This window comes from Protopterus annectens, chromosome 1.part0, assembly GCF_019279795.1.
Source record: "Protopterus annectens isolate FY-2018-M chromosome 1.part0, PAN1.0, whole genome shotgun sequence".
Lineage (NCBI taxonomy): Eukaryota > Metazoa > Chordata > Ceratodontiformes > Protopteridae > Protopterus > Protopterus annectens.
In genome coordinates, this window is record NC_056725.1 from 973,555,483 (window position 1) to 973,576,094 (window position 20,612).

Below are 20,612 nucleotides of genomic sequence, written 5' to 3' on the forward strand. Positions count from 1 at the left end.
CTTTTCGGTAATGTGTGGAAATGGAACCTGTATCCTTTGTCTCTTTATTTGTAGTGTCCATTTGTCCCTTGTAATAATGTGCCAATTTTCAGAAAATAAGGAAAGCTTTCCGCCCAAAGGTGCTTCCAATTGAGCCCTGGTTGGCGGTGTCAAAGTAAAGTCATAGTCTGTCCTTGTGCAGCAGTTGTAGGCCCTGCACTACCTCTCTGGTTGGGAGGCTGCCATTGACGTCCTCTGTAGGAGCCTCTAGCTTGCCCTCTACCTCTGGCACGCCTGGTTCTTGCCTCTCTGAAATCTGTCTGTGTCTGGAAAGGACCAGTTCTTGGAAGGCCAATTTCTGCTGAATCTTGGTGGTTGGACTCGCATAAAATCTTTGACTGTTTGTACAGATTTTGCCTTTTCTTCAAATTTCTTTAAGACCTCCTGAGCAGTGGAGCCAAATAACTTTTGCTTTTCCAGTGGAGCATCCAGAAGCTTTGCTTTAACATGGTCTGGCAGAGATTGTTCCTTCAGCCAAGCATGCCTACGTATGACTGCACCTGTCATAGCTGACCTACATGAAGCTTCCAATGCATCATAACCACACTGCAAGAAATGGTTGCTAGCCTGTTGAGAATTATGTACCAGATCCTGAAGTGATTTGCGATCTAGGGGTTCAGGTGAAGACAGTTTTTTATGCAATTCATCTAACAAATAACTCTTGGTACTGTATCATATGAAATTGACAGTTTAAAGCCCTCATAGAAAGGGTAGCAGAAGTATACACTTTTTTACCCCATCGCTCTAAAGCCCTGGACTCCCTTTCAGAGGTGAGTGGATTTTTTGTAGTGACAGCTGCAACCCCTTTAGAGCCCTGGGAAATCGTTTCTGGATCAGCAGAGTGGGCCTTGTAAAGGAAAAGATGTGATTCCGGGACCCTGTAGTACCTATCGGGTTTGGCAGGAGCCGGAGGGAGAGTGTCAGGGGTTGTGCTAGACTCAGAGTACACATCATCAATGACATTCAAAACAGGGGGAATAGCCAAAGGTCTATGCTGATGCAAATGCAAGAAGGTCCTTAATCCCTTCCTGGAATCAGAGAATTCCTGGCCCTGCCATTGGAAATGCTCCCTCATAGTGTGCAGAGTTTCCCCAAAAGACAGTTCTTCAGGAGGGGAGGCCGAAGGGATAGATTCCTCTGCATCAGAATCCTCGTAGGCCGAAAAAGCCTCCTACTGGTAGTCCGAGAGAGCAGAGCCATCAGAGGCCTCATCTGAGGAGAGGGGATCAGAGGGCTCAATCCTGGGCCTTTTTTCTGTAGGAGGTTGAGAGCCCCTGTCCGGATGAGGTTGAGAGCCCCTAATTAGTGAAATAAGGTCCTCAGCTAGACTAAGGATCTGAGAACTTGTAGTGGGTCCCTGGGAGATAACCCTGGGAGGCATAGATTTTGAGTGTTTAGCAGCTTTAGCCCTAGAGAATGCCTTAATAGACATGAATGCAGGAGGCCTGGCTGCACCACGTGCTGGTGTAGTTTTGTCTAAGGGAATGGTGTCGGAAGGTTACTGGACACCAGATTCCAATGGAGATTCAACAACCGATACAGTAGTGGCCTCCGGGGCCGAGGTTGTCGGTTGTGGTGGACGGAAGTACCAAGGACTCTGTTTCAGCCGAGACTGAGACACTCGCAGTAGGCCTGGCCGTGGTTTCAGCCGAAACCGCAGACTGCGTGTGTCGGTCCTTGTCCTTCCGTTTCTTTATTAAATGTGAAGTCGGAGTCTCCGACGGCATTTTGTAAGCAAAACTAGCCCCAAAAAATTCCTCTGCAAACTCCGACCGACGTCTTAGAGTGCGTCAGTTGAAGGAAGTACAGGCGGAATAGGCCGAGACGTCGTGGTCTGGGCCTAGGCAAGGTAGGCAAGAGTGGAAATCCTTATGAGGTATTTGTTTCCCACAAGTTAAACAATTATTAATTTTATCTGACATCGGCTGAGGCAAGAAAGAGTCCCCAACGGGGTACTTAGCTTTTGAAGTCTTCGGTTTAGCTGAATTACAGGAGCTGGCCGACCGGCACTTGCGAACTGCTTCTGCTTCAGGTACCACACGGCAAGAAAGACTGGGGAAGATGGCGTCGGCTGACGCTTTTATACCCCAGGCGCTCTGACGTGGGGGAAAGGGCGACATCAGCCGAAGCCGGACCCAGACTTTGGAATCCGGCCGACCGAAGGGCTGCCTGAGGCAGGACAACCCATATGTGATGACTGCAGATGCATCCTTGAAGGACATCTAGGGGAAGCTAGGGGAGTAAAGTTAGTGGTGAAATTATCAGTTAATATGCTGGCTATGTCCTCAGAGAACAAGTGATGTGTTTTTATGCATCAGCGGGGAGCATTGCTAGGAATTACCAATAGGGTTTCAGACTTTAGCTGAAAAAGGCTTTGTGGTTGTCTTTAGTAGAGGTAGCGGTTCCCAAATTCATACTTACTTTCAGAGGATTTGATCTTATTTCTAAGTTCTTTGAAGATCTTTTATCTTTTTGAGTTCATCTCTAGATGATGTGGTCTTAAGTTTGTTTTTATTGGCTAGGAGTTTCTTTCTCTTACTGTATAGTTTATGTCTAGAATTTCACTACAGAGGTTTTATTCGTGAAGTTAGCATTGTACTTGAGTCTTATGTGGGGATGTATTCCTCAGTGCATGCTTTGAGATAGGTATGAAAATTAACTACAAATGTAGCAGCGTGTATGATGGGGTCATCAAGATGAAGAGGGTGCTTAAATTTAATCAGGTCATCCGTTAGCCAGACTAGGTCTGCCTTAGTCTAGTTTCTAAAGACAGAAAGGTTTTGTGGCAAGTCCGGTTTTACCCCTCATAGTGATGGTTACCAAACGTTTGTCAGATTTGACTAGTGATGTTGTAACTGTAAGGGATGAGCACATGATGGCAATATTGGCGAGAACCAAGGCCAATATTTCTGACCCCTAGTTGGGACTAGAACTAGCTGGTCCCAACAGCTAGTATGAATGAAGTCCAGCAATTTATGTGTGAATTTAAGTGGTGTAGATTTCCCAGTTAATGAAGGGATAGTTAGCGTTACCCAAGAGCATACAGTTTTAGGCTAGACAGGGAGGCATGCCAGTTTGAATGGATATTGAGAAGTTCAAACTCACTGCCTTGGCTTAAGAGTTTGAAGGTCAGATGGCTTATTAGGAATACGTGCCCCTTCTAGCAACACCACCATTTCTGTGTTGGGTCTGAAGAGTGGCAGCCACTGAAATCCTGCCATGTGGGACTGCTATCACTATCTTCAAACAACATTTCAGTAACTACACATCTACATTTTCAAGAGTTAAGAATGCCTCTAAAGAGTGCAACATCTTGTTTAGGCTTCTAGCGCTGAATAGTGCTACCTTTCTATAGGTTTTGATTTGATTAGCTATGCAGGTAATTTGAGAAGACTGACTGCCTAAAAAAACACTATGGGGGAAGAAAAGGTTTTGGCCAGTACTGGAGAAAGGTGCAAACCATCCCTAGCAAAACAGTGTGGGTTACATCCTCCAATGCCGATACATACTGGATCCCCTTAACAAGTCCAAAAAAAAGAAGATTAGATATGTTACAGCCTATAATACTAGAATGAATGAAATTGAACAAGTAGTACAACAGAATTAGAATATCTTGTTATCTATGCCAGAATTAAAACAAACTGTTACCAAAAAAACATATTTTGCATATAAAAATGAAAGAAATTTGAGACAAAGATTATGCTTTAAAGATTTTAAGTTTAATGGAAGTAACATGAAGGGTACATTTCTGTGCCACAATTGTAGTTGGTGTGATGATGTAATCTTGTAATCACTCATCGAAACACTAAATATGTATTTGAATTCAATTGTTACGCAAACTGTAACACTATGTTTACAGTTTATTTGGCTACATGTAATAAATGCCCTTCATTTTATGTAGGCAAAAGTACTTGGAAGTTAAAGGCCCGTGTAATAGAACACAAATGCAAGATTAGGAGAAAGATACAAACAAATGCTTTAGCCAAGCATATAGCAGAAAATACTGACTAAGTTTAAATTCACAGTTGTTAAAACAACATATAAAAGTAAGAGGGGGGAGGTGATCAACAATTTCCTTGAGAATGTTGAATATTCCTGGATAGTTAGACTCCAAGCAGACATGATCCGGGTATCGATAATCAAGTTAGCTTAAAACCTGTTTTAATTAAGAGACAACATAAGCTGCACTAGAACCAATGAAATTTGCACTAAAATGTTTTTATTACTTTGAATACATTCTTAAAAAAATTATATATATATATATATATATATATATATATATATATATATATATATATATATATATATATATACACACACACACACACCCACATATTATATATATATATATATATATATATATATATATATATATATATATATATATATATATATATGTATAGGTTCATACTAGGCTATCTACCCTAGGGCATTTATAAGCCTAGCCAGAATGTGTTTGGCTTTCGCCACCCATTTTAAATTTATTTTGCTATGCCCTTTTTTGAGGTTAGTATACTGTGCCTCTATCTAACAGTGACACAAAAGTGATACCCGGGGTAAACCTACGATCTCCCATCCACTCATCAAGATTCCTCTTGAAGACAGTCAAAGAGGGACTCTGCCTAACCTGGACTGGGATTTTATTCCAGAATGAAGGGAGCCTGTGGGTTATGAATCTGTCCCTCCAGCATGTCTTATTTATTTCAGTGCTGAGGTTCAAGTCTCTCGAGCGTGCTGATGAGATTTGGATTTTCTGAGGTGCAGCATGTCCATTAATTCCGGGTTGGACATGGCTTTATACGTCAGGCACAGATCGCCTCTGAACAGGCGGTATGCCACTGAGTAGAGCTGGAGTTTCTTTAACCGGGCAGCATATGGCATCTGTTTGAGCCCTTTGATCCTCTTGCTGAGGTACTTTTGGGGTCTTTCCAGTTGCTGCAGTTGTCTGGTAAGGTATATCCCAAAAGGGGGCATTGTACTCAATTATGGGCCTGATGAGGGCTGAGTAAAGAGGCACGATGACCTCCCCTGATCTAGATGTGAATCCCTTCATGATTAGGTGGGCTATATAAAATGTTTTTCTAACCACTTTGGCCACGTGGTTGTCAAATGAGAGATTGCTATCAACTTGGGTCCCCAGGTCCCTAATTACTTCTTCTGTACTTAATGGATTACCACCTATGTGGTAATTTGTGGACACTTTGTTTTTGCCAAAGGGGATGACTATACACTTTTTGGCATTTAGCTTGAGGCCATGGCTCTGGCACCAGTTGTCTGTTTCTATGAGGCCCTTTTGGAGGATGCTTGTGTCAGCTGGAGAGTCGATTATGGCGCCCAGTTTGCAGTCATCTGCGAACTTGGTCAGCCACAGTCCTTCCGTGTTGGCCTGTACCTCCGAGAAATATATACCGAACAAAAGAGGTCCCAGGACTGAGCCTTGTGGGACACCACTTGTAACTGGTTTGGAGTCTGACATGGCTCCAGCAATTCTAACCATGTGGGTTCTGTCCTTGAGCCAGTTTGCAATCCATCTAGTGACATAGGGGTTTATATTTAAGCGGGTGAGCTTATCTATAATGCCTGAGTGGGGTATTGTATCGAAGGCTTTTGCGAGGTCCAGGTAGGCTGTGTGGACCACCTTCCCCTCATCAATGGCCTTGGTGACTGTTTCAAAGAAATCAACCAGGTTTAAGAGGCAGGATCTGCCCTTAAAGCCAAACTGGGTAGGATCCAGTGTCTGTAGGTCCCCAATATCTTTATTTATGAGGTCCATGATGATCCTTTCCATAGCTTTGCGGACCAAGCTAGTCAGGCTTATGAGGCGATAGTTTCCAGGATCCGTTGAGGCACCACCTTTATGGAGAGGGACCACTGTTGCTGTACGCCACTCTTTGGGCACATATCCTGTAGTAAAGGCCGAGATTGAACAGTAATTTTATGTTTGGGTTTAGCTCTTCTTGGAGTTCATGTAGAACGCAGCCCGGGACACAGTCTGGTCCCACTGATGCTGTGTTTTTTGCTTTGGAGAGGGCGGCTCTTACCTGAGCATCTGAGATGTCAGGGGGGGCAAGCACTCTGCTGGGATAGATATTTGCCCTTTTGGTGGGGGGGGGGGGGAGTTTGCGCTGAACCTGTCAGCTAGGATGTTGGCAATGTCTGTGGGTTCAGTGTATTTTTTGCCATTCTGGACTAATTCTGAGCATATCTTGGAATTACCACCCAGGTTCCTAACATAACTAAAGAAAGCCTTGTGATTATCCTTCGTGTCCTGTGCAATTTTTCTCTCGAAGCTGGCCTTTTTTATTTTTTATGAGTGCCCGTAGTTTTTTGCTAATACTGATCAGTGATGCCTTCCCTTTTTGGGATTTTGCTCTATCATTTAGTAGCTTCCTCCTTCTATTGTATAGTTTGTTTATGGCTGGGGTCCACCAGACAGGACGTCTGCCTTTGGAGGATTGGGTCTTGGTTTTATTTGGGATTGCATGATCCATGCATTCCTGAAGGTGTTCACAGAATGCGTTTATAAAGGATTCTGCGGTCTGGGCCATATTTTCCACAGGCCCGGGGGCTTTGAAGGATTCCACCTCGGTTTTGAGGAGTGTGTAATTTGCTTTAGAGAAGTTTTTCACTGTGGTTTTCTGGGCAGGGGGTGGGGTCGGGATGTGAATATCCAGTGAGATTAGTTTATGGTCTGATCTTACCAGTGAGTGATACACATCTGGGGCATAGAGTCCCCATGTTGGTGATGATCAGGTCCAGTACGTTTTCCCCTCTTGTGGGAGTGGTAACAAGTTGTTCCATAGCATTTGAGTTTATAAATTCTAGGAACCTTTGGGCTAGGGTGTTGGAGTTAGAGTAATGCTCCCAGTCTATGTTTGGGTAGTTGAAGTCGCCCAATATAATGGTGTTTGGAGAAACCTTCATATTTTCCAGTGTTCTCAGGAAGGCCGAGTGCAGTTCCTGGGTTTGGGAGGGTGGTCTGTAGCAGGCTATAAACTGGAAGGCAGTTTTACCCACTGTTAGTTGCACATGGATAGTCTCTGATGCTTCGTGCTTTGCCACCAACCTGGAGGTGTGGGTATCTTTGATGAATATCGTTACCCCCCCCCCTCCTTTTGTGGTTCGGTCCAAGTTTTGGGGCCATATACACACACACACACACACACACACACACACACACACACAGGTATTAATAGATGTTTTTAAAAGAGATATATGTTATTAACTGATGTTGATTAGTTGGGTTGTTTTATTGGTTGGCTGCATCATATGATTTTTACTATTCTGTACTTAAATGAGATACAATATTTACATTTTATATGCAATGAGGAAGGGGAAACCCGAAAGCTTTGCTGGATTATTGTTATTTTAAAAGGTTGAACATCACTGTGTTTTCTTTCTTTTTTGGTGTTGAGCTTTATATAAAATGCAGCTTACAGCAGTGGTACCTCTTGTTTTTGCTCCCCTTAACAAGGCATCAACAGCTAAGTCAATAACTGAAGTCCACTATCATTTACTTATATTGCGGTATTCTTATTGAGTGGTGCTCTTCCATTACCAACAGTTTCACACCAATTTCAGATGCATAGTCTGATAGCTCTATCATGTCCTTCTTCATATGATCAAAGGAGCCATGTTAAATCATTCTCTCTGGAGGTGAATTTCTTGGCATCCAAGTCACAAGCATATAATAAACTGGTGAATCTCAGACACCTGATCATAATCCTCTAAAGCACAGCTCAGACACCTATTTGTTATAAGCACACTCCCAGGGGGACTGTCAGGCAGAAAACATACAAACACAAACAGCACCAGTATAACAAAAGCAAAAAAAAAAAAAAAAAAACACATACACTATTGCATATATGGTATAAATGTGGACACTGACACCTCTGCTTTCTTACCAGAGGACTTAAGAAATGTAAGACAGCTTACCCACTGGTCAAAGGTGGGGGTACAACTGCTCTATCTCAGCAAAGAAGACACTAAACAATTGGGTATGGTTAAGTGTGCTGGCTAACTTCTTACCTTTAATTGTCTGAATATTGTGCTGCCTGTTCCACCCTCTAGGTAGTTATCAATTAAAAACTTGCAGCATTTTCTCACAGTGGTATTACACAAAACCTGAAGAACATGAAAACACACAAAATGTCTTCACAGCCTTACTCTTGGAATCTGTAAGAGAGATTTAAATATAAACCATTTTTTGCCCAATTTTACATTCTGAAATAAAATTCAATTACAAAATAATGACAAAAGGCAATTTATGTATTCCTATTACAGTATTATAAATTACTGAAAAAGAAGGCACAAAAAATGAATTAAAATACTGACTGCAAACTTTACCTTGAAGGTGACAAGGTACATCATATTCAATCTCATCGTGTTTGGAGGGACTAAGGAACAGGGTGCCATCAACAAGTGGAAACTGTTCAAAAACTGGCAGCACCCTGTGGCATAAAGTACAGTTCAAAACATTTCTATGACTTGCACTAAGTGCTGTAAGGATGAATTTCCGTAAATCCTCTCCTTGGCCCACCTGAGCATCATCTTCCAGGCGTACATGGAACGTGTTTAACTTGTGCCTTGGTATATGATTAAACAAATCTGAAAGATCCAGTCTCCTAAGAAACTGAACAGGAGTATCCGGATGTCCAGTTCTATGCATTTGTAACCCAGAAGACACACAGTCATAATGTGTACTGCGAAGCAACCCTGAACTTGCCATATTTTTTCTGTGAGTTTCTAAATGGACAGCATTTTTCAGAAATTCACCTAAGTGCCGTGAGCCACGAGGTCCACTAAAGTATGAAGATGCAAGAATGGCATAACCAGAAGGAGGAGACTGGCCAGGGGAATCACAGGGAGAACGGAGACTATGGCCACCGTTGCTTGCCCCCTTCTCTTGAGAGTTCTGGCGATCTACTAAATTTCTATGCGACAGCTCATGGCTAGCAGTACGATGAGGCTTCAGAGCAGGCTTGCCTTTTTTGGAGTCATCCTGACATTCAGAAGTACCCTTTGAGCTCTTTTCCACAGACGTTTTCTTCTTCCGCTCATCCTGCATACGTTTCACCTGGTACCAGTCAGTGTCCTTCTTCAAGTGACCCTGTCCACAGCGGCAAGAGCAGAAACGAAAAGCAAGATCATAACCTTTCTTTGTCCACATGTTCTGACGACACTGTTTTTCATTCCAGCTACGTGCTCTGCCAATGCAATTAAATTGAACAAGTATACTGCTTTCCCATTCATAAAAACACTGAAGGTGCATCCAGCTGCCAAAGGGACAGTGTTCATTATTACATATGACTTTTTGGTATTCATCCTTCTCTAAATCCACTGGCCTTGCAAAACTGCAGATTAGTGGTGTAGCACAAGGAGCATCTACACAGAAAATAAAAAAGGGTTACAATAAATCTCAGTAGAAGTTGCTGTCAGACCGGTTATGCAAACATTTTCAAAACAAGAAATTTAACAGCACAGAAGTCAGTAGAATTTCTAAACCAGTCTAGCCAAAATTGGAGTGGAGTACTGTAATTAGCATTTTTTCAATTTTGGGAAAGCCTCAGATAAATAAATAGACAAGACACACAGAAGTCTCATGTAAGTTTTCATTCTTCTTTTCTAAAAAACTGTACTGTATTTGACAGCTGTAAGGATTACTTTGCGCATTAAACTTAGAAAGTACATTTGTGTAAAATTTTACCATAATGGTAGATGTCCTTCTCTTCACTGTTGCAGTATTCATTACATTAGAGAAACCCAACTTTCGGCCAATATACCAAAGCCTTTTTAAGTTGCTTTAAGGTACGCCATACGTCACACGTATGCTCCTTGCATAGCAGAGGGCAAAAAGGTGACGTCCAGCCGTACTATCCTCAGAACTGAGAGCCCCAGTAGGAACACCACTCCAAGAAAAGGAAAATGTAATCAGTACATCCAGAAGAGAAGTGGATCAGGGGTGAAGGGAGTGAGTGAATACCGCAACAGTGGAGAGAAAGATATCTACCTTTATGGTAGACAAGATTTTACGTATCTGTATTATATCCCTCTCTTCACTGTTGCAGTATTCATTACACTGGGGAGAGTGCCAAAGCTCATGAAGAATCTTGAGAGGAGGAAGGACCAGCAGAGCCCTCTAGGAAGCCATGAAGGATGGCCCTATCAAAACCAGCTTTAAGTCTGGAGATTCCATCCAACTTGTAGTGCTTGGTAAATGTATGCACAGAAGTACAGGTAGCAGTCTCAAGAACAGAATTAGTATCCAAACCCTTGGAAAAAAAACCACCAGAAGCAGCCACAGCCATAGCAAAAAATCAACCTTAATGAAAAAGAAGGGTCTTACCATGAAAGGAATAGCAAAAAGAAATAGCTTTTGAGATCCAAGAAGAAATAGTTTTGCTTGGCTACTGCTAACCCTAAAGACTTAGGATAAAAGGAAACAAAAAGAGCTGATCAGATTTCTTTATTCTTATCCAAATGTAAAATATAAAATTTCATATAATAAATTACACTGCAAGCACACTAGATTAAGTGCTTTCATTCTGCACAGGGAACATCTGATGAAGTTCCCTGTGTGGAATGAAAGCGCTTAATCTAGCGTATTTATGGTGTCATTTATTATATTAAATTTTACATTTGGTTATCGTTTGGTATGACAACCTTACCTTTATTACGCAATGTGCCGGACTGAGTGTTCTTTGTGGATTACTAGTAGTTTTGTGCACTCAGTTCTTTTCCACCTTTTTCTTTGTTTATCCAATTTGTTTATCCAAATAAAATCTGAATTGTCCATGCACATACTTGTGCAGCACATTCTCACTGGCAGATTGTGCAGAAGGGAAAAAATTGGGCAAATGAATAGACTGGATTGAGGGACAGCTCATTCACCACCTGGGGTATAAACGGATGATTAGTAAGCAAGGACATTCTATTCTTATGAAACACTAAAAAAGGAGGACAAAACATAAGGGCTTGAAGCTCGGACACCCGTCTTGCACAAGTAAGAGCTTAAAAGTCTTCCAAGAGCAATGTTGAAAGGAATCTGAAGCTACAGTCTCAAAAAGGAGCCGGAGTCAATTTTTCCAAAATAAAATTAAGATCCCAGGGAGGAGATACAGGCTTCCTGGGAGACCCAATATGAATGACACCATTAAAGGAATTGTTTAGCCTCATATCTAGAAGTTAAAGGAGGAGATAAAGACAGACAGGCAGAGACAGCTGACAAAGTAAGCCTTAACAGAAGAATAAGCCAAACCAGCAATGAGCAATTCACTCAGATAAAATAGAGAACCAAAGGAACATCCACAGAAAGTGGATCCAGGTCACAAGGACACCAAACAGAAAACCTGTTCCATTTGGATAAACAGGACCACCTAGTACTGGGTTTCCTGGCCTCCTGCAGGACCCTAAACACATCCTCAGAAAAAAAGGTGTCTAACTGGAATAAAATCCTTTCACTCAATGTCAGCTGAAGAGTGGACAGGTGGGGATGAATAGGAGACCCTTGCTCTGTAAGTGTAGATCCATGCACTAAAATGCAATTTGTGATGACTGCCCTTGGCTAAATGCAGAAGAGGGGACCAATGTTGTCTCGGCCAAAAGGGGATCACCAACAAGATTTTGAGTGCATCCTGTTGAATTTTTAACAAGACTTTTGGAATAAGGGAGAGGAATGAGAGAAAAGGGAGAGGGAAGCATAAAGAAACATCCACTTCCAAGAAAGAGACAGGTGTCCACCCTTCCAAACCAGAGGAACTGAGCGTCTGGCACAAAACACAGGAAGCTGTTCTGTGGGGAGGCAAAATTATCTATTTGAGGAGTACCCCACGGGTGGACAATATCCAGAAGCACACCCCTGTGAAGCATTCATACGTGGAATTGAGTTAAAGACCTGTTCAGAGTGCCTGCCACAATGTTTTGAATGTGAGAATGTAAACTCCCTGAAGAGTCACTTGATACTGGACAGCAAGATTCCACCCTAGGAGTGCCAACCAACAAAGATAAAATATTGCCCCCTCATTTGTTTACACACCAAATCATTGTGGTATTGTCTGTAAATACCTTGAGAGGTCCTGGGGAGAAAGATGAAAAGCCTGAAGCACCAGGAGAAGAGCTCTCACCTGTGAGACACGGATTTGCTCTTTCTTTTGAAGGCACGACCACATCCCCTGCACCTTTAGGGAGTCAAAAGCTGCTCCCCATCCCACATATGAAGCGTCTGAGAACAGCTCCTGAGAGGGAAGAGTAGATGAAAAGGGAGCCCCCCCAGACTTAGAGAACTGCTGGACCTACCTCGTGAAGTTCCTTCTTGAGGAAAGGTAGAAGAGGAACTATAAATTCTAAGGATATGCATGTTGAAGCCAAACTGACTTAAGAAAATACTGAAACTTTCCCATGTGGAGTTTGGCAAGAGGGAGCATAGGGATGATGGATGCCATGAATTCCAGAGCTCTCAGAAATTCTGGCTGTACAACGGGCCAGTGGAAGAGGAGTTTGAAAGAAGGAAATGAGTGTCAAGGCCTTGGGAAGAGGCAGGGATGCCAGCATCTGCACCATCTGGATCCTGCACCACAGAAAAAAATGGTCCTAAGGAGTCAGAAAAGACTTTTTGAAGGTTACTGTGAACCTTAGGCTCTGCAGAAGGGAAATGGCAAAATTAAGATTTTGCAACAGGATCTATGGACAGGAAGCCTGAAACAGGAGGTAGTCAAAATAAGGAAATACTTGAATCCCCTGAATTCTGTAAAAAGCATTCACAGGAGCAAGGCATTTGGTGAACACCTTGAGGCAGAAGAATGGCAAAGGACAAAGCAGAGACATGTAAAAACTTCTAAAAAGGGGATGGATCGGGATATTGAGAGAGAGAAAGTGGCTAGGAAGAATAGATAGACAGCACCTGGTTTATCTGGAAAAGGAGACTTCTGAGGTAATGAAATCTGAGTAGCCTTAAAGTACAGTTTTGTACCTACCATAAATGTAGATGTTCGAGGATCCACATTGCTGCAGTCCTTACTATTGGGGGTAGTCCGCTGTCCAGTCGGCCCGAATACCAGAGTATATGGCTGACGTCGGTCAGGGCGCATTAGACTGACGTCAGTACGTCAGGGTACTAATGCGCATGACCGACGTCATATCCTCAGTCTTTTCTTGCCCCAGATGTCAGAAGACCCTAAAAAGACAAGGCCCAACATACCTGCACCAAAAATATGTACAATATATACAAAAATATATACAAAAATATCAGCATATAACCTCACCTACACAACCACCCCTAAACACAGAGGGGAAGGAGGGAGGGTAAATTGGACTGCAGCAATGTGGATCCTCGAACATCTACATTTATGGTAGGTACAAAACTGTACTATGTTCTTCGTTCCACATTGCTGCAGTCCTTACTATTGGGTAGAATCCCAAAGCAGAGGTAAGGGAGGCTGGCAAATCATAAAGAAGCAGGAGCTGACAACATGCCTTGCAAAACAGCTGTGGCAAAACCAGCCCTAGACTTAGAGTAGATAGGAAGGTGATAATGCTTAGAGAAAGTATGCACTGAACTCCAAGTAGCTGCCTCCAAAATATCCTTAGTTGCCACCCCCTTAGAAATGCTGTTGAAGTGGCAGTAGCCCTAGTGGAATGAGGCCTAATCCCAGCTGGAATCTCCTTGCCATGATGGGAATAACAAAATGCAATGCAAAAGCCAATCCACCTAGAAATAGTTTGTTTTGACACAGGCTTGCCCTGCGAACTCAAAGCAAAAGTAACAAACAACTGCTGTGGCTGCCTAAAATCCTTAGTCCTGCTTAAATAATAACAGAATTGCCTGTGTACATCTAAAGTGTGCAAAATCTTTTCCCCTTTATTTTGGGGGTCTGCATAAAAAGTAGGCAAATGAATAGTTTGGTTTAAAGCCACACTAGAAACCACCTTAGGCATAAAGGAAGGATTAGTACGTAATGATACCCTATCCTTATGGAAAATCAAAAGGGCTCTACTGCCATAAGGGCCTGCAATTCAGACACCCTTCTTGCAGAAGTAATAGCCAACAGAAAAGCAGTCTTCCATGACAAGTATTTCAATTCAGCAGTAGCCGCAGGCTCAAAAGGTTGTAGAGTAAGTTTTTCCAACACAAAATTGAGATCCCAAGCAGGAGTAGGAGCTCTACGTGGGGTCTTATATTCTTTGCCCCTCTAAGAAACTGCTTGAACAAAGGATGCGAAAACAATGGTGGGTCACAATCATAATGAGCTGAAATTGCTGCAGCATGAATCTTAATGGAAGAGAAGGACAAACCTTTGTCCAATAACTCAGTAAGATATTGAAGAGCCACACTCAAATTAGGCTCAGAAATCTCCAAATTCTTTGCTGTACTCCAAAATAAAACCTCTTCCATTTTTTCATGCATACACTTTCCTTGTACTAGGTCTTCTAGCTTCCATAATCACATTTAAAACTTGTTGAGGAAGTTGAGACCTGCTATGCTTCAGCACAGAATATGCCAGGCTGTTAGATGAAGAGAGTGAAGCTTGACATTGAGCAGATGACCGTCCTTCTGAGATAACAGATGTGGAATCAAAGGTAAAGGCCATGGAGGCTTCCTTACCAGACTCCTTAGTAGTGGGTACCAGTGTTGCCGAGGCCAATCTGGAGCTATTAAAATCATCCTTGGCTTGTCTTGTCTGACCTTTAAGAGCACCTTTGGAAGAAGAGGCAGAGGTGGAAAGGCATACACATGATTTTTCCAACTGAAAGAAAGAGCATCCACTTTCCAAGCTGTGTGATGAAACCCCTTTGTGCAAAACTTTGGCAGCTGGTGGTTTAGTGGAGAAGCGAACAGATCTATGTCTGGAGTTCCCCATGACACTGTCAATTTCTGAAATACATGAAGATCCAGTTTCCACTCGTGGGGATCCATGATTTGTCTGCTTAACACATCTGCTAAGGAGTTCTGTGCTCCCGGCAGAAACCTTGCCTGAAGAGTTAGTTGCAAGCTGAGCGCAGTCTCCCATAAAATCATTGCTTGCCTGCATAGAGGATAAGAATGTGTTCCCCCTTGTTTGTTGATGTACCACATGACAGTTGTGTTGTCTGTTAGAATCAACACCTGCCCTGGAAGAAGTAACTCCTTGAAAGCCATTAATGCAAACTGGACTGCTAACATCTCCTTCATGTTGATATGTAGATGCTGTAGTCTGGCAGGCCACTTGTCTTGTATCCACTTTCCATTTAGATGAGCTCCCCAAGCAATGTCCGAGGCATCTGTCGTTAAAATCTGACTCGCCTCTGGCCGGGTCACAGAGAGTCCCTTGTTTAGGTGACATTCCTGAGCCCACCACAAAAATTCTTTTGAAGGCAAGGTATTATTTGAATGACAGTGTCCAAATCCTGGCAGTGCTGTGTCCATACATTTTGAGATACCATTGCAGCTTCCTCATATGCAGTTTGGCATTGGGAAGCACCAGAATACAAGATGCCATGAACCCTAATGCTTGAAGGACTGTCCTTGCAGTCAGCACGGACTGATGAGATAGTTGATGGAAGTAAAGGGATAGACTCTTTTGTTTGTCCGGGGTTAAAAAGGCCATCTGGGCTGCTGTATTCAGTCTCACACCCAGAAAGCACATGTCTTGAGAGGGTACTAGACTGGACTTTATTTCGTTCACAGAATACCCTAGGCATCTTAGCACTGCTATAACATATTCCAGATGCTGTAGAAGGTCTTCCTTTTCTTGAGCCAGAATCAGGCAGTCGTCCAAGTAAGGATAGATTTGAATTCCTTGTAGCCTGAAGTAAGCTATCACTGGAGCCAGAACCTTTGTGAATACTCTGGGCAGAGTAGATAAGCCAAAGGGCAATGCAGAGAACTGATAATGAGAATTTCCAGCTCGAAACGCAGATACTTCCTGCAACTTAGTCTTATAGGCACATGAAGGTAAGCTTCCTTGAGATCTAAAGTTACCATCCAGTGATCTTTGCCCAGCAGAGGTAAAAGCTGTTGTAACGTCAACATCTTGAACTTGGGAATGTCCAGATAAGTGTTGAGGATAGATAAATCCAAAATTGGTCTCCATGTGTTCCCCTTCTTTGGTACTAGGAACAGGCGAGAATAAAATCCTAGGCCCCTTTCTGATACAGGGACTGGCTGAATGGCCCCTATTTGGAGTAACAGAGAAATTTGCTTGTGAGCCTCTTTCCTTTGTGGAGGAGGAACGTCTGGCGTGCCTTTGAAAGGGGGCAATGTATGGAAATAAAACCTGTAACCGTGGTGAATGATATCCAACACCCATCTGTCCTGAGTAATTAAATCCCAATTTTCTTTGAAAAGAGACAGTCTTCCTCCCAAAGGAGCTGCCAGACGAGAATCTACTGGCAGCTGAAAAAGCAGGTCACTGGGTCTGTTTACGAAAGGACTGACCCCTGCCCTCACCAGAAGTCTGAGCAGGTGAACTTCCTGTTCTAGGCCTAAAAGAACCTTGAGCTCTGCCCCTACCACGTCTAGACCTACCCCTAGACTGGGAATCATAAGCAGGATATGTCCATCCCTTAGTAGGCCAATTTCTACTAAACTTCGGTGGCTGCACCTGCAAAAAATCTTTAACAGTTTGCATAGACTTAGCTTTGTCCTCCATTTTCTTTAAAACTGCTTCCACAGGCGAACCAAACAACACATCAGACTGTAAAGGAGCATCCAAAATCCTTGTCTTAACATGCTCAGCTAAATTTGATCCCTCAACCAGGCATGCCTGCAAAGAACAGAACTAGTGGCAGCCACCCTCGAGGAGGCCTGTACAGCATCAAAACCACATTGCAAAGAATGCTTACCCACTTGTTCAGACACATGAACTAAATCCAGCAACTCTTTACACTCAATACCTTCCGCCAAAGCATCCACCTTAGATTTCAGTTGTGAAAGGAGATAATTTTGATATTTAAGCATGTGAAACTGACAATTCAACGCCCTCATGGCTAAAGTGGAAGAAGTATACACTTTCTTTCCCCATCTATCCAAAGCCCTTGCCTCTTTATCAGTGGGAACAGGGTTTTTAACCACAGAGGCCTTAACACCTTTAGGTCCCTGAGAAACAGTTTCCGGGTCTGCCCTAGGACTCTTAAAAGATACTTATGAGCTTCAGGCACCCTATAGTACCTATCAGGTTTAACAGGAGCAGGGGCAAAGAATCAGGGTTCAGGAAGCCTCTGCAAAAACATCTTCCACCACATTCAACACAGGAGGTATAGCTAAGGGCCTATGCTGGGGCAAAAACAAGAATTCCCTAAGCCTTTTCCTGGAATCAGAGTAATCCTGGCCTTCCCATTTAGAGTGCTCCCTCATGGAATGCAGAGTCTCCGAAAATGAGAAATCCTCAGGAGGAGAAGCTGTAGGAGTGGAATCATCCACATCAGAATCAGAATAAGGAGGATACTCCTGCAAATCTTCCGCAGAAGACTCAGAAGCCTCTGAACACTGTTCAAAACTATCAAACTCCGGTTCCACCCTAGGCCTCTTATCAGGAGGGGGCATAGAACCTCTAATCATAGTAATCAAATCTTCTGCCATTTTAAGCATATGTTTCTTAGGCACAGAACCTGTAATGCTAGGAGAAGCCCCCACTGAAGCTGAACTTGGCCTACCTCTCAAAGAAGTTTTAGCAACAGAAGGAGAGGCTCTAACTACCTTGGGAAGAGAGGGAAGAACAGTAACCTGAGAAGCCCCTCAGCCTGGCCTACCTCCTGAGAGGCACATCCTGTAACAGTAAAGTCTCTGCCTGAGACTCCAAAGAAACTCCTGGCAAAACCTCTGGCTCCACTGAGCCTTCTAAAGAACCGACGTCCGGGACTGCCGGTTCATCAACCCTAAGCTTCGCTGTTTTGTCCTTGCGCTTCTTGGACGAAGCGGGCGTCGGAGCATCCGGCGGCATTTTATAATTGCAACGCTTCCCAAACACTAACCTGGCACAGTCTAACCGTCTCTTAATAGTGCGTTTGTTAAACCTAGCACAAGAGCGGCATCCAACAACGTCGTGCTCAGGCCCTAAACAAGGTATACACAAGGTATGGTAATCCCTATGAGGTATCTGTTTCCCACAAGAAATACAGTTATTCACTTTTTCTGACATCCGGTTAAATACTGAGGCAAGAAAAACCAAAATGTTCCCAACGGGTACTTAGCCAACTCTGATTCGGTCTGAAACTCCGGCTTCGGAAATATTTCAGAACGCCAACCTGCACTCGCAAAACTGCTTCTGCATCGGACCATGCGGCAAAAAAGACTGAGGATATGACGTCGGTCATGCGCATTAGTACCCTGACGTACTGACGTCAGTCTAATGCGCCCTGACCGACGTCAGCCATATACTCTGGTATTCGGGCCGACTGGACAGCGGACTACCCCCAATAGTAAGGACTGCAGCAATGTGGAACGAAGAACATCAGGAGAGCCAGCTTACCACCCTTTTTACCCTTAGGAAGAGGGCAAGATTGGCTATGAACAAAGGCTGGCTTACCGAGGCAGCTTCTCTGAAATTTAGGCACAGAAGAAAAACAAATTTAAAATTAAAATAAAATAAAAAGGTGTTGTGGCTGGAGAGTAAAAAACACACTTTAATTTACAATAACGTAGAAGAATAGGTAAGCGCCTTCGAGGTTGCCCTCTTCTTCAGACCTTAATAAAACACACTTACATGTTAAAAGTTTAAATACAGATGACAGCCAATAAAAACACACATTTACTAATGAGGCAAACCTCTTTTCTTAAAAGAGGTTTTAAGGAGACAGCACTGTTCAAGCCAGGTGGAACAAAAGCTTTAAAATCAGCAATCCATCTTAGCTCAATGTATTCCGTTTCATTACATAAAAGTCTCCCTCTCGGACTCTCAATTTGTTTGTAAAAAAAAAAAAAAAAAAAACTTAAAATGATCCATACCACACTCCGATACATGTTTGGCCAGTGCTTTTGTTAGTTTAGTATTACGTATGTCATTCAGATGTTCCATAACCCTCTCCATCAGCATACAGTTAGTCTTGCCTATTTAGAATCCACTACACAGATTGCACTTAGCCAAATGTTTTTGGTACAACAGTTTGCATAAAAAGAAAACTCTATTGGCTTAGAAGATAGTGGGTGCATAACCATGCAAGTTGACCATATGTTGCAACAAGCTTTACCGGCCCTGCGGGCATATGTCCCCTTACGCTGCGATTCAAATCGTACATTTGTTCTATTATGCTTATAACATAGATGACATTTTAAGTTCCTGCTATTCTTAAAACTGAATTTGGGGACAGGCTCTATGACCGTACTAATTTGGGGGTCTGTCAGTAAAATGTGCCAGGTCTTTTGTTGTGATATGTTTAAGCAGCATGTTACTTTTTACAAACGTTTCGTGGACGATATCTTTTTCATATGGCATGGCAACAAGGCAGAACTAGAGAGTTTTGTAGGATTCTTAGAGAATACCACTTCCTACCTTTATTTTCTCTACAATATTCTCAAGTTAAGATTGATTTCTTGGACATTAGTGAGTAAGAATATGTTTGGGAACATATCAACCAGGTTATTCAGAAAAATCTGCAGGAAAAATAATATTCTTCATCGCTCTAGTATGCACCCTAGGCATATTACCAGAAATATAGTTAAGAATCAAGTACTCTGTTGCATGAGATTGCACACCAAGGAAAATCTTGAAAAGGCGCTAGATGGTCTATGTGTAGATCTTAAGAATAGGGACTACAGAACTGATGAGATAAATAATGCAATGAAGGAAGTGAATTAGACCACAATAAAACGAGACCCTATTTCTCTGATAAGTCCTCTATGACGGCACATAATGGAAGTGAGGGTACTGAGATGGTGAACAGGTTATGTTCAACTTTTTCTGGGGATGTCAACAGAATTTGAGAGATAGTGAAAAAGAACTGGCCCATTTTACTGACAAGACCCCCAAATTAGCAAGGTCAGAGCCTGTCCCCAAATTCAGTTTTAAGAATAGCATGAACTTGAAACAATGTCTATGTTATAAGCATAATAGAACAAATGAACGATTTGCCTCACAGTGTAAGGGGACATATGCCTGCAGGGCCTGTAAAGCTTGTTGCAACATATGGTCAACTTGCATGGTTATGCACCCACTATCGTCTAAGCCAATAGAGTTTTCTTTTTATGCAGACTGTTGTACCAAAAACATAGTATATTTGGCTATGTGCAATCTGTGTATTGGATTCTATATATGCAAGACGAACCATATGCTGAAGGAGAGTGTTATGGAACATCTGAATGACATACGTAATAATAAACTGACAAATGCACTGGCCAAACATGTATCAGAGTGTGGTATGGATCACAATTTGAAATTTTTGGGTTTACAAAAAAATTAGAGAGAGTCAAAGAGAGGGAGACTTATGTAATGAAACAGAATACATCGAGCTAAGATGGATTGTTGATTTTAAAGCCTATGTTCCACCTGGCTTGAACAGTGCGGTCTCCTTAAAATCTCAAAAAAAGAGGTTTGCCTCATTACTAAATGTGTGTGTTTTTATTGGCTGTCATCTGTATTTAAACTTTTAACATGCAAGTGTGT

The 20,612-nt window shown here is 42.5% G+C and overlaps 1 protein-coding gene across 2 annotated transcripts in view; it reads right to left on the minus strand.

Annotated features, from left to right (window-relative positions):
• HECA (hdc homolog, cell cycle regulator) overlaps positions 1–20,612 on the minus strand; it is a 311,427-nt gene that overhangs the window by 190,583 nt on the left and 100,232 nt on the right. Inside the window, exons 2-3 of one of the 2 annotated variants that reach the window (XM_044064666.1) lie at positions 8,386–9,423; positions 8,069–8,214 (exon numbers count right to left, since the gene is read on the minus strand). In XM_044064666.1, the coding sequence (XP_043920601.1) occupies positions 8,153–8,214; positions 8,386–9,423 (1,100 nt within the window). In that variant the 3' untranslated portion in view covers positions 8,069–8,152. Of the gene's footprint in view, positions 1–8,068; positions 8,215–8,385; positions 9,424–20,612 lie in introns of those variants that run through there. The other variant, XM_044064674.1, reaches the window with a different exon arrangement.